The following is a 17,165-nucleotide window of genomic DNA, read 5'->3' as shown; positions in this document are numbered from 1 at the left end:
TCATAAGATCATGACCAAAACAACTAGATTCCAGATACAGGCAGCTGAAATGAGCATTTCATCCTTGTGCTTTATTCCAATGTTCAAATTCCTTACCCTGACTTCCACCTCAAGAAACTTTTACAGCATATTGTTCAGCAAAGGGCAATACCAACAAAATGAAGAACATTTTCTTCCAGTAATACAACAAAATACAACACATTATGCCGAATAAAAAAATTGATGTGATAAATATGCACTTAAAGAGCATGTGCCTCTTCATCAATGATTGCAACAGCAGCCTTGTTGATATCATTAGTACGTGACAGTAAATGTACTGTGTACATGATGCAGCAGAGTTATCAGAATAATGTGGTTAATGGCTGCCGTCATCAGGCTCAAAGGTTTTCCTGTCTGAATGCAGAGCCTCCTGTTTCATGAAATAGTGAGTGTAGCTTTGTCATCAGCAGATCTGCTGGTATGTCTAATTCATAAGGATATTCGTAAATCGTAATGCAATCCACAAGATGGATTGCAAGAAATGGGGGAATCTTCTTTGGAGCGAATAGGAGAAGTTGAGTAATTTCACTTTGTCTCGGTCCCACATTAGCTGGGTGCTGACAGCTGGACATAACGTTGGCGTCTGACAGGCGTGAGAATCTGATTCAGCAAACTCTGCATCTTCCCTGTGATAGACTCCAGCATCAAGGGTGTGATGAATGCTGGAATGAGGAATGTTTTTACCAGATGAATGGTATGCTTCAAAATGTCAGTTTCCATTACTACCTCTAGACAGGGGTAGATTTGCTCAGGTTTGAATACATATTTCTTCTCCATTGAGATGAAGTAGTGATTTGAATTTGTGTTTCCGTGTTTTGTTCCCCGTCCCATGAAGCCCTTCCATTCCTGACTCAGGGAGCAGCAGAAGCAACAGAACTACAGAGGAAGGACAGGAACATGAGGACTGAAAACTGAGCGAAAACTCATATTTATGCAATACCCTGAAAGTGTAGAAAATAGTAAGACATTTCTCCAGTTTTCATTTTTTATTGTTGTCTTTACTTCTGCTTTAACCCTTATCCATCCACCCACCCACCCACCCACCCATCCATCCATCCATCCATCCATCCATCCATCCATCCATCCATCCATCCATCCATCCATCCATCCATCCATCCATCCATCCATCCATCCATCCATCCATCCATCCATCCATTCATCCATCCATCCATCCATTCATCCATCCATCCATCCATCCATCCATCCATCCATGAGTTATTTCTTCTTTGTTTTTCTCTTCATTCTGCAGTCATTTTGAAAGTGTTCAGAGATATTTATCTTTGATGATGACTCTGATGCTGCACATGTGAGCTGTTTCTGTGCAGGCGACTTTAAAAGATGAACAGTGCTGTGTGGTTTTTGCATGCACAGACACTGTTGCAACACACACAGAAACACACACATTCAGAGAAGCCCCACACTTCTTTGGAACTTCCTCTGGCTTGCTGACTTATAAGTGAGTGACTTGCAGTGGGTTTGCAGTGGGACCGAAGTTCAGAGTGTAAAGTTGGCGCTGTTCAGCCGCAGTAAGACATTTTATTCCTTTGATTGTCTACTTTTGGTACATGCATCAAAAGCATGCATGAATTATGCTTTTTAGTTACTTGAATTTATTTATTTTTTTGCTCTGTTTTTGTTTAATTGTCACAGCATGACCTTGTGAAATTTTTGTGTTTATTTCTGCTTTTGACAGAATTTACATAAAGATGGCAGACACAACAACCCCCTCTTATGATTATGACAACTATTCGGATTTGCCCACCGAACCGAAAGGACCATGCGACCACAACAGTTCTAACCTCTTAGGAGCTCAAATATCTGTCCTCTACTACTTCATGTTTGCCTTCAGTCTCCTCGGCAACGGGCTGGTCCTGATTATCATCTATCGGTAAGTGTATGTAAAAGCCAAGTTCCACCCGGACCTTTTACAAAATAAATTGTTTTTATGTTCATCCAAATCAGAAATTGAAAATCTAAATTCAATCCATAAAGCATATGCAGAAAAGAGCAAGTTTTCACGCTGCTGACCAAAACATTTATGCACTGTTTTAAAAGTGGACTGTAGAAATTTCCTTAAGTTTTTTTTTGTTTTGTTTTGTTTTGTTTTAAAGACCTATCCCATCCCCCTCTGTGAAGGTTTCTGACATAGCTGAAGCAAGTTGAGCAATCTCAGTTCAAAGAATCAGGGAAAAGTTATAACAGAGAAGAGCTTATTGCTACTTGAAGCAAGACTTATTACAGAACAAATTTCCTGTGAATATCTTCTTGTCAGGGTCGGAACTTTAATGTGTTAATTTCGATTAATTAATTGGATGCATTTTAACGAGTAAATTTTTTGCACAATTAAGTGTTTTTTATATATAGAAATGTCCCTAGCTGGAACAGTTGTATTGTGTTTCTTGTACGCCCGAAAATGTGACGCACAAGCGACATCTGCAACAACGGCAAATTGACGATGAAGCCAGTTCTCTTGGCCACACCGATGTTTGCTTAAAAAAAATCAACCTAGTTGGATGCTGGGGAAGACTATTGGTGTGCTCAGGTTATGCTAAAAGGAGTTAGCTGGAATATCATCTTAATGCTAAACATGAAGCAGCAGCAGACGTTCCTAATGCTAATGTCAGCGTTCACAGTCCACATTTCTAAACAAGATCCATTAATGATCAGGAGTTCCTGAAACACTGGACAGATAAATACAGGTCCTTCTCAAAAAATTAGCATAATGTGATGAACTTCATTATTTTCCATAATATAATGATAAAAATTAAACTGTCATATATTTTAGATTCATTGCACACCAACTGAAATATCTCAGGTCTTTTATTGTTTTAATACTGATGATTTTGTCATACAGCTCATAAAAACCCAAAATCCCTGTCTCAAAAAATTAGCATATCATGAATAGGTTCTCTGAACGAGCAGTTAACCTCATCATCTGAGGCAGTGGCGCAACTGCCCCCCGCCCCACCCGAGGCGAGGATACGTTAAGGGTGAAACTCGCGCTAGATTTACATCATTATGTGCGTGAGGTGAAGGAGCGTAAGGCGCGCTGACGTGTATGGGAAAACATAATTGGCACCCTCCAGACGGGGTTTTGGCGCCCCCTCTGGTGCTGCGCCCCTATGCGTTGCATACGCTGCATACCCACTGTGCCACTGCTCTTCCTGAGGTTAAAGCCTCAGGAATCTGCAAGAGATTCCTGAGGCTTTTAAAAACTCCCAGCCTGGTTCATTACTCAAAATTGCAATCATGGGTAGGACTGTCGACCTGACTGCTGTCCAGAAGGCCATCATTGACGCCCTCAATCAAGAGGGTAAGACACAGAAAGAAATTTCTGAACAAATAGGCTGTTCCCAGAGTGCTGTATCAAGGCACCTGAGCGGGAAGTCTGTGGGAAGGAAAACGTGTGGCAGAAAACGCTGCACAACGAGAAGAGGTGACCGGACCCTGAGGAAGATTGTGGAGAAGGACCGATTCCAGACCTTGGGGGATCTGCGGAAGCAGTGGACTGAGTCTGGAGTAGAAACATCCAGAGCCACCGTGCACAGGCATGTGCAGGAAATGGGCTACAGGTGCCGCATTCCCCAGGTCAAGCCACTTTTGAACAAGAAACAGCGGCAGAAGCGCCTGACCTGGGCTACAGAGAAGCTGCACTGGACTGTTGCTCAGTGGTCCAAAGTACTTTTTTCTGATGAAAGCAAATTTTGCATATCATTTGGAAATCAAGGTGCCAGAGTCTGGAGGAAAACTGGGGAGAAGGAAATGCCAAAATGCCAGAAGTCCAGTGTCAAGTACCCACAGTCAGTGATGGTCTGGGGAGCCATGTCAGCTGCTGGTGTTGGTCCACTGTGTTTTATCAAGGGCAGGGTCAATGCAGCAGCTATCAGGAGATTTTGGAGCACTTCATGCTTCCATCTGCTGAAAAGCTTTATGGAGATGAAGATTTCATTTTTCAGCACGACCTGGCACCTGCTCACAGTGCCAAAACCACTGGTAAATGGTTTACTAGCCAAGGTATTATTGTACTCAATTGGCCTGCCAACTCTTCTGACCTGAATCCCATAGAGAATCTGTGGGATATTGTGAAGAGAAAGTTGAGAGACGCAAGACCCAACACTCTGGATGAGCTTAAGGCTGCTATCGAAGCATCCTGGGCCTCCATAACACCTCAGCAGTGCCACAAGCTAATTGCCTCCATGCCACGCCGCATTGAAGCAGTCATTTCTGCAAAAGAATTCCCGACCAAGTATTGAGTGCATAACTAAAGATAATTATTTGAAGGTTGACTTTTTTGGTATTAAAAACACATTTCTTTTATTGGTCGGTTGAAATATGCTAATTTTTTGAGACAGGGATTTTGGGTTTTTATGAGCTGTATGCCAAAATCATCAGTATTAAAACAATAAAAGACCTGAAATATTTCAGTTGGCGTGCAATGAATCTAAAATGTATGACCGTTTAATTTTTATCATTACATTATGGAAAATAATGAACTTTATCACAAAATGCTAATTTTTTGAGAAGGACCTGTAGATAGAACAGCATTTAGCTCCAATATGATGGTTGTATAACCAGGATAACATGTTTATTATTGAGCTCATATGTCTGATTTTGTAAATTAAAAATGTTGCTCATTTTGTTGATTTTGATTTAACTGTGATCAGTGATTCTTGAGAATAGGGACAAAATGGGTTTTAATTTTCCCATATTTTTTTTTAATTATTTCTCAACCTTATGTATGCAAATATGACAAATAATGTTTAGAAAATATGAAGATGCTAAGGTACAGGCTCCCAGTTGCGAATTTTTTTTTAAAAATTACATTTTTAATCGACCTGACCCAAAACTTTGTCATCACCATCTGACAAAAATAAATCTAAAATGATTTTTAAAATACCCCATTAGTGATATTTTTACTCAATTTACAGACAAATGCTTCTCAAGAAATAAAATAAATATTATTTAAAACAAAAAACAAGAAAAAGTCCATCTGATGGAGTTGACAGTGCATGACGGAGTTGACACAGAACTGAAGGTGGTGACAAACTAGTGAGTAAAATGAAAAACTTGGTACATGTGAAGTAATGCAATTCATGTAAAATACATTAAAATGAATTAGTTGCACAATTAAGTGAGATTTGACAACAATTTCACTGAAAGAGTCAGAAAAACTCTGACGGAGTTGACATCTGACGGAGTTGACGAAATGCCAAACTACCTCAATTTATATGATGTTATTCTGAAGGAGGCCATATTGTAGCTCGTCAGGTCCATGAAATCTTTACATTATACCAAAATTAAGCTTTTATTTCACAAAATTTCATCAAAGTTTTGTAAATTGTCAGTTATGGAGTTGACACATCATGGTTGTGACAAACAACTTAGGAATAAAACAGAAGAAAAAACTAAAGAATAACTTAAGCTAACCGGAGCTAACTAGCCCTCCTAGTAAAGGAAGAGAAAAGACAACGTCATGGGGTCCTCAGAAGTTCTGGCCCCCCCAATAATGCCTGATTTTTTTACATTCTTTTCATTTCTGACGGTGTTGACAAAAACTAAGGACAAATTTCAACGGAGTTGGAAAATATCTAAAAATTATTTTTAATTCAATTTATCGATACTTTTATAATTATTTATATGTCTACTTATACTTAATTGTCATAATATATAATTTTAGTATTTATTTAATTGTTTTAAACTATAAGAATGTGTTGAGTTCTGCTCCTGGACAAGGGCTTTTACAGGCATCATCCACCGACTACAATGTTTAAAATAAAAAAATATTCAGCAATAAAAAGAAAAATATACATTGTTGTCCTCACATGACCCAGGTTAGTTTAGTTAGATATTTGAAAAAAATATATCTTGTGTATATTTTATTCAAATTTCATGCTTTATCCATAGGACCTGTTTTGTCCCTATTCTCAAGAATCACTGTTATAATTAAGTAATTACAGAGCCTGCAATTTACTTGATTAAAATTTTGAATTAAGTCCCACCACTACTTTCATTTGTGCTTTCATCAGTTTTTCAAAAATTATTATTTTTTTTTAAATCCTTCTCAGACTGCTAAAGCTGTCATCACACTCTTTACCACTTAGTCTTGTATTTTTGGGTTTTACAAAAATGTGTCGTGTATTTCAAGCATATCCGTTGGTTTTGATGGATTTTCTGTGGAGTATGCATACTGGGATGAAGGGTGTAAAATTGACAGAGATTTAGAATGCATGATCTTGATATAAACTTATTTGTCTAAAATCCATGAAGCTACATTAGTCAGGATCATAGAAGAGTCACACAGAACCACAAGGTGTGTCAGAGAAAGAACAGAACTGTGGGTCAAAGTGTTCACATGAAAACTAAACCACAATTTTTACTCTTCCAGTTAATTCCTGTTCAGTCTAACACACTTCCACATTCGTCTACAGCTCCGTGGTAACAATGCCAGGTTATGATTAGAGAGGCTGGTCCTGCACAGCCATGCTGTGGGTCAAGAACGGTCCGATGCTCAGAACATTGTGAGCCTGCGCAATGTTGTGGTAAAATGGACCCAAATTGTCCAGTCGCAAGTCTGACCTCTGTTAGCACATCCATGCAGTAAAGAGTAAATCATCTCTTTGCAGACATCCTAGCTGCATTCCCATTACAAACTTATGCAAAACTTTGTGTTTTTTTTTTTTTTACATTAGCGGAATATTGACAATTTCTGCTTAGTTGCGTTTTTCCATTAAACAAGAAACGCAATTGAAATAATGTGAATAAGTTTGTTCCAAAAAACATGCTGCACCATCAACCTGCTACCACTTCCTGTTGTCGTCTTCTTCATGGTGGCAACATCTGGTTGTTGATCTTGAGGCAAAAAGTGTTTCCATGGCAGTTTTGTGAAATGAACCAATTTCAATACGGGTTATCTTAGCGCCAAAACGTTTGATCAAATAACTAGATTTTTAAAAAATTGCTGTGCTTTCATTAAGTGCATTATATGGTCAATATAAATGAGCTAGTGGTCAGCTCTACATGGGCAATGTCTCTGTTATAGAAAAATGCAAGTAACATGAGGACGACTTTGGAATTTGACTGTCTTGCTGTCCTCACTGTGACAGTGGATTGTTCCACTGAAGGCTGTGGTGATTGGTCTCCATGGTATCCTCAGTCATTCATTACTCATGAACAGTGATGACTCTTTGGCTTGTGAAGATACTCCTGGACACCCGGACACACCCATACTGACTCATTCAGCAATACTGACATCTCTACACACGCCCTGAACCTGCCCAAATCTTCCAGATTTCACTTTGGATCAGTCAGTCAGTTGATGTCCATGCATCAGATACTTGATGTACTTAACACTGGGAACAGTCTTTCTCGTTTGTACCTCTTGTGCCACTCGAAACCTCCGTAGAGCAACATCGTCTCATTTCCATAGACTAGAATTTGCTCAGAGTTTTCCTCGGCCAGACCAAAACCTTTGCTCTGTTTCAACCACTATCTGGTTTGAAGTTGAGAGGTTGTTAACAAAAACACACAGGCTGCAACTTCTCTTATCTTAGATTTTGTGATGACGCCACCCATAAACCTCTACTTGTCTTATCTCTTCCAATGCACAGCGAGTCCTATTTTAATTATTTCAGGTTTATTTCATGGAAACAGACACAGTGACATAGACAAACTGAATTAAACAGCGGTTCCATTGCCTGTGTCATGGTGCTTATAGCGTAAGTTAATTTGACACACATGTCCCTAGTTGGGCTTTTCTAAACAGTGTATTTAAAAACTATTGGGAAATTTGTTCTATGGAATACATTGTACAAAGTAAACATGAATTATTTTCAAACAGTCAAATATGTGAATGCAAAGCAATGAAGAGAACTGTGGAAATAAGGGAGCCCACTGACAAGGAAAACTAGCATGCAGGAAAATTGCAACTTTAAATGTAGCAAGTGAAAAAAAAACTTGCCATTTTGAAGTTTGATCAAAAACTGGACATCAAATTTGCAAAGGGAAATAGTTAGAAAACACCCTTCAATACAAACAAACATAAAAAAACAGAAATTTGCCATAAAATGACATTTGAAACATTTGAAAAGACAGACTGGAGGGGGGATGTAATGAGGCTGTCTGAAAAAAGAAACACTGAGACTATAAGATGAAGTCCTGGTTCTGTGGAAGCTTGTTATTTTCACTCCTACAGAGTGAAGTACGGTAGGTAGAGAGGAGTGGGTGGGTTGAAGGCTTCTATCTCAACCCCCAAGAGTCTTCTCTGCTCCACCAAGCCTCTTCAACAGCTCTACCTCCAGAAGAAAAGTGTGAGGATATTTTCTGTTCTCATGGAAACTCAAATGACAATGACAGACACCAAGTGGAGGAAAAAAAAGACACAGTGGGCTTTGGACTGAAAAGGATTGATACTGTACATTTTAAATCTTTCAACTTATCCTAATGACCATTTTGTCCAGTGTTCTCTGACTCCTTTCACTTATAGAAATTTGAAAAACTGCAAGCACTTACAAAAAAAATGCAGCAACGTAGCTCAGACAGTGGAGTTTAAATACCATCTCTTAGATTTCAGATCAATGTCTCATCTTCTTTTCTCATCTAAAACTCTTAAGAAAATAGTTTATAATCAGGTGTGTGAGTCTCTGCACAGAAATAATTGTCAGTGTGGTTTCACAGCTCAGCATAGCAGTGAAACCACACTGGGTAAATATGCAAATGACGTTCTAAAGGCCCCAGATAATGGACTTATGTCTGTTCACCTCCTGTTTGACAGCTGACCACAAGATTAACCTTTAAGATTTGAATATACCAGGCAAGTTTAAATCTTATTTGTCTGACAGAGCCCAGGTTGTTCTTGCAAACAATAGATTTTTCTTCATATTCCAGGGTTACTCAGGGAGAACCACAAGGTTCTGTGCTTGAGCCAATTCTGTTTACTGGAGAAGTGAGCCAGGTTCTGCTGCAGGTTTCTTTCTTACGTGTGAATGATTGAATGATTAAATGTAGTGTAAAGCACTTTGACTTGATAAAGTGTTTTACGAGTACAAATTTACCATTTACCAAAATGGGGGATTTTCCTTTCCACTGTTGCTACATGCATGCTCAGTATGAAGGATTGCTGTAAAATCAACAACGAAATGTCGCTACATATTCATCCAGCAGGTCTTGCTGCAGGTCGCCAGCAGCATTTCCATTACAAATGTGTGCAGAACTTTAACATTCACTAATGTCGAAAAGAAACATTTTCACAGATGCAGTGTGTTTTCAGTGAATAAGAAATGCAAGTGAATAAGTCATCAAAAAACATCCTCCAACTGCTTATTGCTGTCTTCTTTGTGGTTTGCACCAGTGTCAATATCTGGTTTTTGATCATGTGACTCGTGATGAGGGACAAAACTGTTTCCATTGCTGTTCTGCGAAATAAACCAATTTTAATTCTGCCAAAAAAAAAAGCACACCTCCAACTTAGTGCCCAAACGTTCAATCAGAAATCAACTTTTTCAGGAATTGGCATTTCCAATAAATACGTTTGTTTTCTAAACGTTAAATTGTGCAACTTGTTTTGAAACAGAGATTTCTCTTGATTGTGGTTAGTCATGCACTTGTCTGCATTTCTACAAATGTTGCAAAACAGAAAGAACAGCAAAGTCAAGCTTTTCATGGGTTTATTCAAAAAATTACACACACACACACACACACACACACACACACACGTATTATATATATATATATATATATATATATATATATATATATATATATATATATATGTGTGTGTATATTTCATAATCACAGTGTTAGAAAAACATTGTTTTTGAAAAAAATTATAGCTTTTCACATTTTTATTTGTATTGTAATACAAAGTATTACATAACTGTGAAATGGAAACAAAACAATTTGAGGTTTTCAGAGTTTTCTGAACAACTAAAATCGAGTGTGGTATGAAAATGAAACCAGACAGAGTATGAGTACTGTAGAACCACATTCTGCAGCACGAAACATCTTAACGTCAGACCGGTTTCTGGACCTTTAAAGTGTTTTGCAGGTTTTTTTTTTTTCCTTTGGGGTTTTCACTCTACTTAGTTTAGTGCAGCTTCCCATTAACTTCTGTCCCTTCCCCTGTTGAAGAACCCATTGTCGCAGCATAATACTGCCCCTACCATGTGCTACCATGTGGATGGTTTTGTTTGGTTTGAATTCCAGTGTTAAGGTTCCTGCAATTCTTGGCATAGATAGATTCTCAAACTTTTTTGGGGGTGGAGTATCAAATGTGTTACATGCTAACTAATCTTGTATCTTGGAACTCTGAAGGATCTCAGTTGGATGTTGGTGTGGCCTGATGTTTCCTTTGTCTAATTTAATGCCTAGCTCTAAATCTCCTACCTCTTACCCATGATGGATTTGTTGTTTGTTTCAGAGTTACCTTTAGTCTCTGAATACAGAAAGCAATTTAAACATAAGAAGTCCAACTTTTATGTGGTTGACTCTCTCCTATCCAACTTCCTTCCAGATTCGAGAGGTTGACAACTGTGACCAACATCATGCTGCTGAACCTGGTGGCGTCCTCCCTGATCTTCATGAGCAGCCTTCCCTTTGTGGCAGTCTACATGCAGATCTCTGAATGGATTTTTGGCTCGGCTATGTGCAAGATCGTCTTCAGTGCCTACTACATGGGCTTTTACAGTTCAGTTTTCTTTTTAACTCTGCTGACGTTTGACCGACACCTGTCTGTTGTGTATTCGCTGACTGCTGCTCCTGTGAGGAATCAACGTTACGCAGTCATTTCCTGTGTGGTGGTGTGGCTGGTGAGTGGTTTGGCTTGCATCAGGCCGATGCTCATCATGAACACATTTAGACACTATGACCACAAGATATACTGTGAAGAGTATCCCAGAAACCTCCCAAAAATAGATGTAGTGAAGCTGACAAATGCTGGATTTTATATTCAGCTTTTTGTTTTCCTCATCCTCCCTCTGGCTGTTATCTACTGTTACATCAGGATCACAATCACAGTCATATCATCCAGAATAGCTACGAAATTCAAGACAGTCAGACTGATATTCGTCATTGTACTGATGTTTTTTATCTGCTGGACTCCTTTCAACATAGTAGAACTCCTGCATGGTAAATTCACAAGCTGTGAGGGTAAACAGAGACACAGTTATGCTCTTCAGGTCACCCGCAACATGGCATACTTTTACTTCTGCATCAGTCCAATGTTTTACACATTCGTAGGGAGAAAATTCCAGAACTACTTCAGACATCTTGTGGTTAGTCGTTTCCCAACCTTGAAGAAGTACATTTCTGTTGCTGAAATCAGCAGAAATAACACGTCTACAAAAGTGACAGGAACTGAGGTCAGCGACGGGAGGGGAAGCTGGAGCTTACTAAGACATCAGACAGATAATATGACAAATCAACATGGGAATATATAAGAAAAGCATTTGTTAGATGGAAGTCTATGAGTGATAAGAAAATATGTTTACTGATCTGGGCTGGAATAATATAGTTTTGGTATAAATTTGCAATTCTAGACCTGTAGATTTTCATTCATAACTTTGAGAAAAATAAATGACAGCAATCTGTAAAGAAATTTAAAGTAATGTAATGTGTAAAATGCCCTTACAAAATACTTCCATCAGAGTTGGCCCCTCTGCCTTATCCTTCTTATGTAAAACGCAGCCAACGGTGTGTGAGAGCTTACAATTACAACTTGACAGGGCAACCTGCAACAAACAAAATATTCAGAGAGATTTCACAGATACCGGCTGTCCAGAGATAGCAAACGACATCACTGGAGCATCGACCGTATAACCCGCCCACCTTCCCATGATCCCGCCCATATTTACGCCCACATAGTGAGGAACACAATACCCATGGAGACACATCTAGCTACTTCTAGCCCAACTTGGCTAGAAGTAGCTGGAGTGAGACTTGACCATGGAGAAAGAGCTTGTCTTTCTGTTGTAGTACAGGCATTACTTACCCTCAGAGGGAAAAGACATGTTTTTACTCAGTGCAGCACTGATTCATAATGAAACCTGAATCAGTCTGTGTGTGTGGGTTATTACCTGGTACTTCAACTGACCCCCGCAGTCCAACAACTTGGCTGTTGGGTTAACTGGGCCCTAAGGTGTAGAAGAAGCCTTTTCTTCCTAAAAAACAAAAAACCTAAAAATGTTTTAGAAGAATATATTAAAGTCTGAGTAAACCAAACTTTAACTTTATGCCCTATTTACAAAAAATAAGCTTAGCATGGAAACAGCAGCAAACTACTAGAAGAATACCATAGCATCTTGTCCTGGGGTTACCTTCCCTCCGAGGTTGCTAAACATTTTGACAAAGTGGATGAAATCATGACCAATTCTAAATATTTGTCAGTTTTAGCCTAAATTTATCAGATGATTCTAGTTTCAGCATAACCATCCAAGAGGCCATCTCAAGAAGAGTTTCACAAGAAGGAATGTACAGTTTGTTTTTATGTCTTTCCCTCTGACAGATTTGCCTTTCAGTTGATTTGTTTTGGATAAATTTCACATTACAAGTTGTAGCCTGTTTACATTCTCTGTGCATTAAGGCAGCTTGCCAATCATTGAGGAACAACTGCTGACCAACACAAACTGGACTCTACATAGTCTGATAAAAACATGTTCCATGTTCATTTTTGGCGCGCTCGTTGCAGTTCTACTCCAAAAAGTAGGTGTCACCACTGATGCAGCATAGGGATTCAGTCACAAATCAAAATGTGGCAGTTTACCAGAACAAATCGATGCCAACCTTTAAAAGCTGATGACTCAAGAGATGACTTAGAAAATGTCACTTATTACACCTGCTGTACTGATACCGGTATGAGTCGATGAACGTTAACATCCCAAATGCACATATGTAAATAAATCTGTAAATAGTTTGCCTCTTTTTCAGTGTTTTGTGTTGATCTGACTGAAATGGCTGTAGAGAGATCTCTTTATTATACTGATCTTGACTTTGCTGTTTAATAACCAGGATCCATTTAGAATGTATACATTTGACGTCTCTGATTTGATTGAGTTGACTTTTTTGTTTCGATTTGCAAACTGCTTGGAGACATGTAGGGAATTGGGGCAAAAATAAATAATAATAATAAAAAAATCTAACTAAATCTGTAAGTAGTTAAAATTATAGTTGTAGATATTTTCTTTTTTCACTGAAAATAATGACTCAGTATTGCACCAAGTTCAATTGTTGTGGATTATAATGTGTTGTTTATTATTGTTTGTTTTACTTAGCTTGTGTTTTTGTGTGTAATAATCTGTTGTATTTCCAAAGACCATTATTTTGTCATTAGTTGCCAACTAGTTTGGATTTTGTACTTAAAGTTGATTGTTTTGTGCTGAAGAATAAAAAACAACTCAAAATATTTTGACTGTTGATACTCCATTTTTTTAAATCCGACAGATTTGAATGTGAAATGAAAATATTAGTTTCAGTAAAATGTTTTAATTTGAACTCAATTTCTGACGTGTAAGAGGATACTACAGATGTGCGGTACTGCATATTTTGGTATTGATCCGACATCAAGTAAATACAATGTGTATAGTGATACGATATTTAAAATATATCAAAGCTTTGACTGTTAGGCGTTTTTGTTGTTTTTCCTTTGAATTATTTATGACAGATTTTAGATAAAGTTTATGTCAACAAAATACAAAACAGACGTAACATTTTCACAATAAACAAAAATAATAGCAAAAACAAAACTAATTTTGTGTATTGTCTTCTAAAGAAACAAATGCAAAATATTATTTGTATCTATGGTAGAGAGGCAAAAAAAAAAAAGTAATAACAAAATAGCTTCCAGTACAGACGAGGGGAAAGTGGGGGGTCCCACAGTTGACTCAGCCCATGTCATAAAAAGCCCCTGAACCAGGAAGAAGCCATCAGTCCAACAGCCACAGAAAAAAGCCAGATTGCTGTTTGTTGATGTGGTTAGTAAAATGAAACCAAAAAATGTGATTAAAGCTGCTAAATCAGGATTTAACAAAAATTCTATTTTAAGGTTGGTTTGGGGAGTGTCGTTTAATAAGAAAAATAATAATTTGAACACCGCGTTTTCTATTTGCTTTGATGGCTTTTAAAATCCGCAGTGGTGTGAAGTAAAGAAGTACAACTACTTCGTTACTGTACTTAAGTACATTTTTCATGTGTCTGTGCTTTACTTGAGTAGATTTAATAATGAATACTTTCTACTTTTATTCCACTACATTTTACAGTAAGTATCTGTACTTTCTACTTCACTGCATTTCTACAAAACTGTCGCTTACTCGTTACATCCAAATCGCGTTGCTCTTTTTTTCCATTAAAATGTTTTCAGGGACTTAAGTTGGCACCATAAAATCCAAGCAATAACGTGACTTACTTGTGTCTGTTGTCACCCATCGCCTCCCCCTTTACTCGCACGCGGAGCTCCAACACATGCGCAAGATGTCTGTCTAATCGTCAGTAATATAATTCCGCTACATAAATCATAAGATATGGCGAGATGTAAAATCAGCAGCGCTTCGTCCAACTTATAGCATTACTGATGTGTTGTTATCAAAGCTAGCTGTACAGAGACACATATGTTGCATCTGCGATGAAAAAAAGTTGTCACTCATGCGCTGAATTATTGTGTGGAGGTGTTGACTGACATGTTGTGTATATCGGACAATGCTGTGACCAAAGTCTGCTATGTAGTGACACGAATTATCCAATTCTTTTGGACGTATCTTTACTAAGTCCTATAGGACTGAAGCTTCACTGAGAGCCATTCTTTCGTTCTTGTAATGCTCTGGTACACTGCAGTAGCTATTATTTTATTTCCTTAAAAAAATATAGATTTATTTAATTGGCAAATAAACAAAACAAGACCATAAGAATGCAGAGCATGCTCATTGCTCTTTGATTGTTTTTGTCTCCTGTCATGGTGGCAGACAGGGTGAGAACAGTCACGGTGCCCCTTCTGCTTGGTTATTTCTTGCTTGGTGCGCCTTGGACAGTGTTCATAGTTGAGCGTTGTTTACCGTTAATGCATTGCCTTAATTGCTATGTTTAATAGTGCAGATAGTGGTGGTTTCTGACATGGGCAGTATGGGCAACTGTCCAGGGCGTTATCTTTTTAGGGATAGTAGGAGACCTCTGCGGATTGTAACACAGAGATGAAAGCAAAACAGAATGAAGAAGAGCTTGAATTCAGCTCTAAGTATTTAATATCTAGGTGTTTTTATGGGAATCTGGATCTTTCAGATCAATTTCAGAAGCAATTTTGATAGGTGCACTTAATTTTATTCTGTCATGTAGTGCGGGGTGCTGGTCTTGGTCTTGACTTGGTCTCGGATTCGGTGGTCTTGACTACAACTCTGCTACGTGGCTCCTTGGTTCCATGTCCTCCCTCACCCACCCTCTTTCCATCCCCTTTCTGTTGGATTTCTTTAAAAATAAAAACCACTAGTGGCAAAGAAAAAGTGAAGTTCATGTTATGTTAGGACAGGAGACAAGATGTTTCCATTCCTGAAATTATGATGCACAGAATCACATATCTAAATCTAAACTATGTTACAGAGAGTAAACACACTCAAAAAAAATGAACTTAGGGGGTTATTACATTAATAAAAGAATATCATGTACTTTTAACACAATAATTTCATGTTTTAAACAAAAACGTGATAAAACCATGTTGAACAAACAAGAAATTCATCAACTTAACGTTTATGAAATTGAATCATGTTGAGATAACACGATTCATTATAGTCAGACTGATCTTGTGCTGGAGGCGACGAGCGAGATCACGGCAGATCTCGCGAGATCATGGGAAATCACACGAGGCCCCGCGAGATGATTGTTTTTCGTGCCAGGAAAACGCCAGCTGCAGTTTAGAGAATACTAAATTTTCCTGGCAGGATTGTGCACATATCAGTGTTGCTATGTTTGGTTACGTTTCTATGTAATTGATGTACTCATGTCAGTGGCTAACATGTGTTAACATCACATGAAGTGATGGTTAGCTGGTAATTAATCAGCGTTTTTCTAACATTTGCACCATTTCCTGCTTGCTCCATGCTTGTGTCAAAGCACAACTGGTGGTCATTGCATTTATAAAAAATAACATGTTTAACAGAATTATTTCATGTTTCAAAGGCAAATATGACAAAATCACGTCAAATAAACATAAAATTCAACAACCTAGCGTTAATAAAATGTATCCAAGTTGAGACAACGTGATTCAATTTAGTCAGACTAATCTCCCGCCGAAGACTGTCTAGCGAGACCCGGAGATCACGCGAGACACTAGCGAGATTACGGAAGATCACGCGAGATGCTAGCGAAATTACGGAAGATCACGCGAGATCTTGTGTCTGGGAAAACTTCAAACGGTTCTTTCAAGAGAAGCGGGAAGATTCCTGATTTGGATCTGCTTAATTTGAAAAAGGTAAGATTCAGTCTATTTTCATCCGTCTAAATCAAAAATAAAAATCGAAATAAAAAGATGCAAATTAAAATCATCAGACTTTTTTAAAAAATGAATGAAATGAAATGAAATGAAATGAATGAAATGAAATTTATTCGAACATGATACAAATATAAAAATAAAATAGTGCACAGTAACAAGAAGTGCATAAGAAAGAAGAGAAAATACAGATTTTTTTGTTTCAGTTAACATATCATGCTCAAAATGGGGTAGGAAGAAGTGAGAACTTATAAACTCCTACCCCCTAAACACTTGAAACTTTAGAGTCCTACTGTCATTAAAAAAATCAAAATCAAAGTGGCAGTCAGAAGTAACAGTTACTAATATTTACCTATACATTTTCCCATTTTATGCTGGTTTGTCTTTCTAAACCCTTACACCAAGTTATCTGCAATACACACCTTATTGCTTTCTGTCACCCATATGTGTATCTATTGAAAATTACCTCTTTGTACTTTCTTTTGAATTGTGTTAAACTATTGCTTTGTTTTAAATCTTCATGTAACTTGTTCCATAACTTTACACCTTTAATTGAAATACAGAAGCTTTTTCTTGTTGTTCTAAAATTGCGGATCTTGAAGTTTGAGTGACCCCTTAAGTTATACCCCCCTTCTCTTTCAGAAAACGTGCTCTGTATGTGCTCAGG

General features: G+C 37.9%; 1 protein-coding gene across 1 annotated transcript; it reads left to right on the top strand.

The window, feature by feature from the left end:
* Window positions 1–1,372: 1,372 nt before the first annotated feature.
* Window positions 1,373–13,432, top strand: LOC106908432 (C-C chemokine receptor type 1-like). The gene is made up of 3 exons (XM_014974521.2): window positions 1,373–1,565; window positions 1,733–1,927; window positions 10,547–13,432. Exons 2-3 carry the CDS (start codon window positions 1,746–1,748, stop codon window positions 11,469–11,471), a joined length of 1,107 nt encoding a protein of 368 aa, XP_014830007.2. The 5' UTR covers window positions 1,373–1,565; window positions 1,733–1,745; the 3' UTR covers window positions 11,472–13,432.
* Window positions 13,433–17,165: the final 3,733 nt, after the last annotated feature.

Source organism: Poecilia mexicana, unplaced genomic scaffold (assembly GCF_051168715.1).
Source record: "Poecilia mexicana isolate PSO_F unplaced genomic scaffold, ASM5116871v1 scaffold_20, whole genome shotgun sequence".
In the NCBI taxonomy this organism is placed as follows: domain Eukaryota; kingdom Metazoa; phylum Chordata; class Actinopteri; order Cyprinodontiformes; family Poeciliidae; genus Poecilia; species Poecilia mexicana.
Note: the sequence above shows the minus strand (reverse complement) of the source record. Positions and strands in the feature narration are given on the sequence as shown.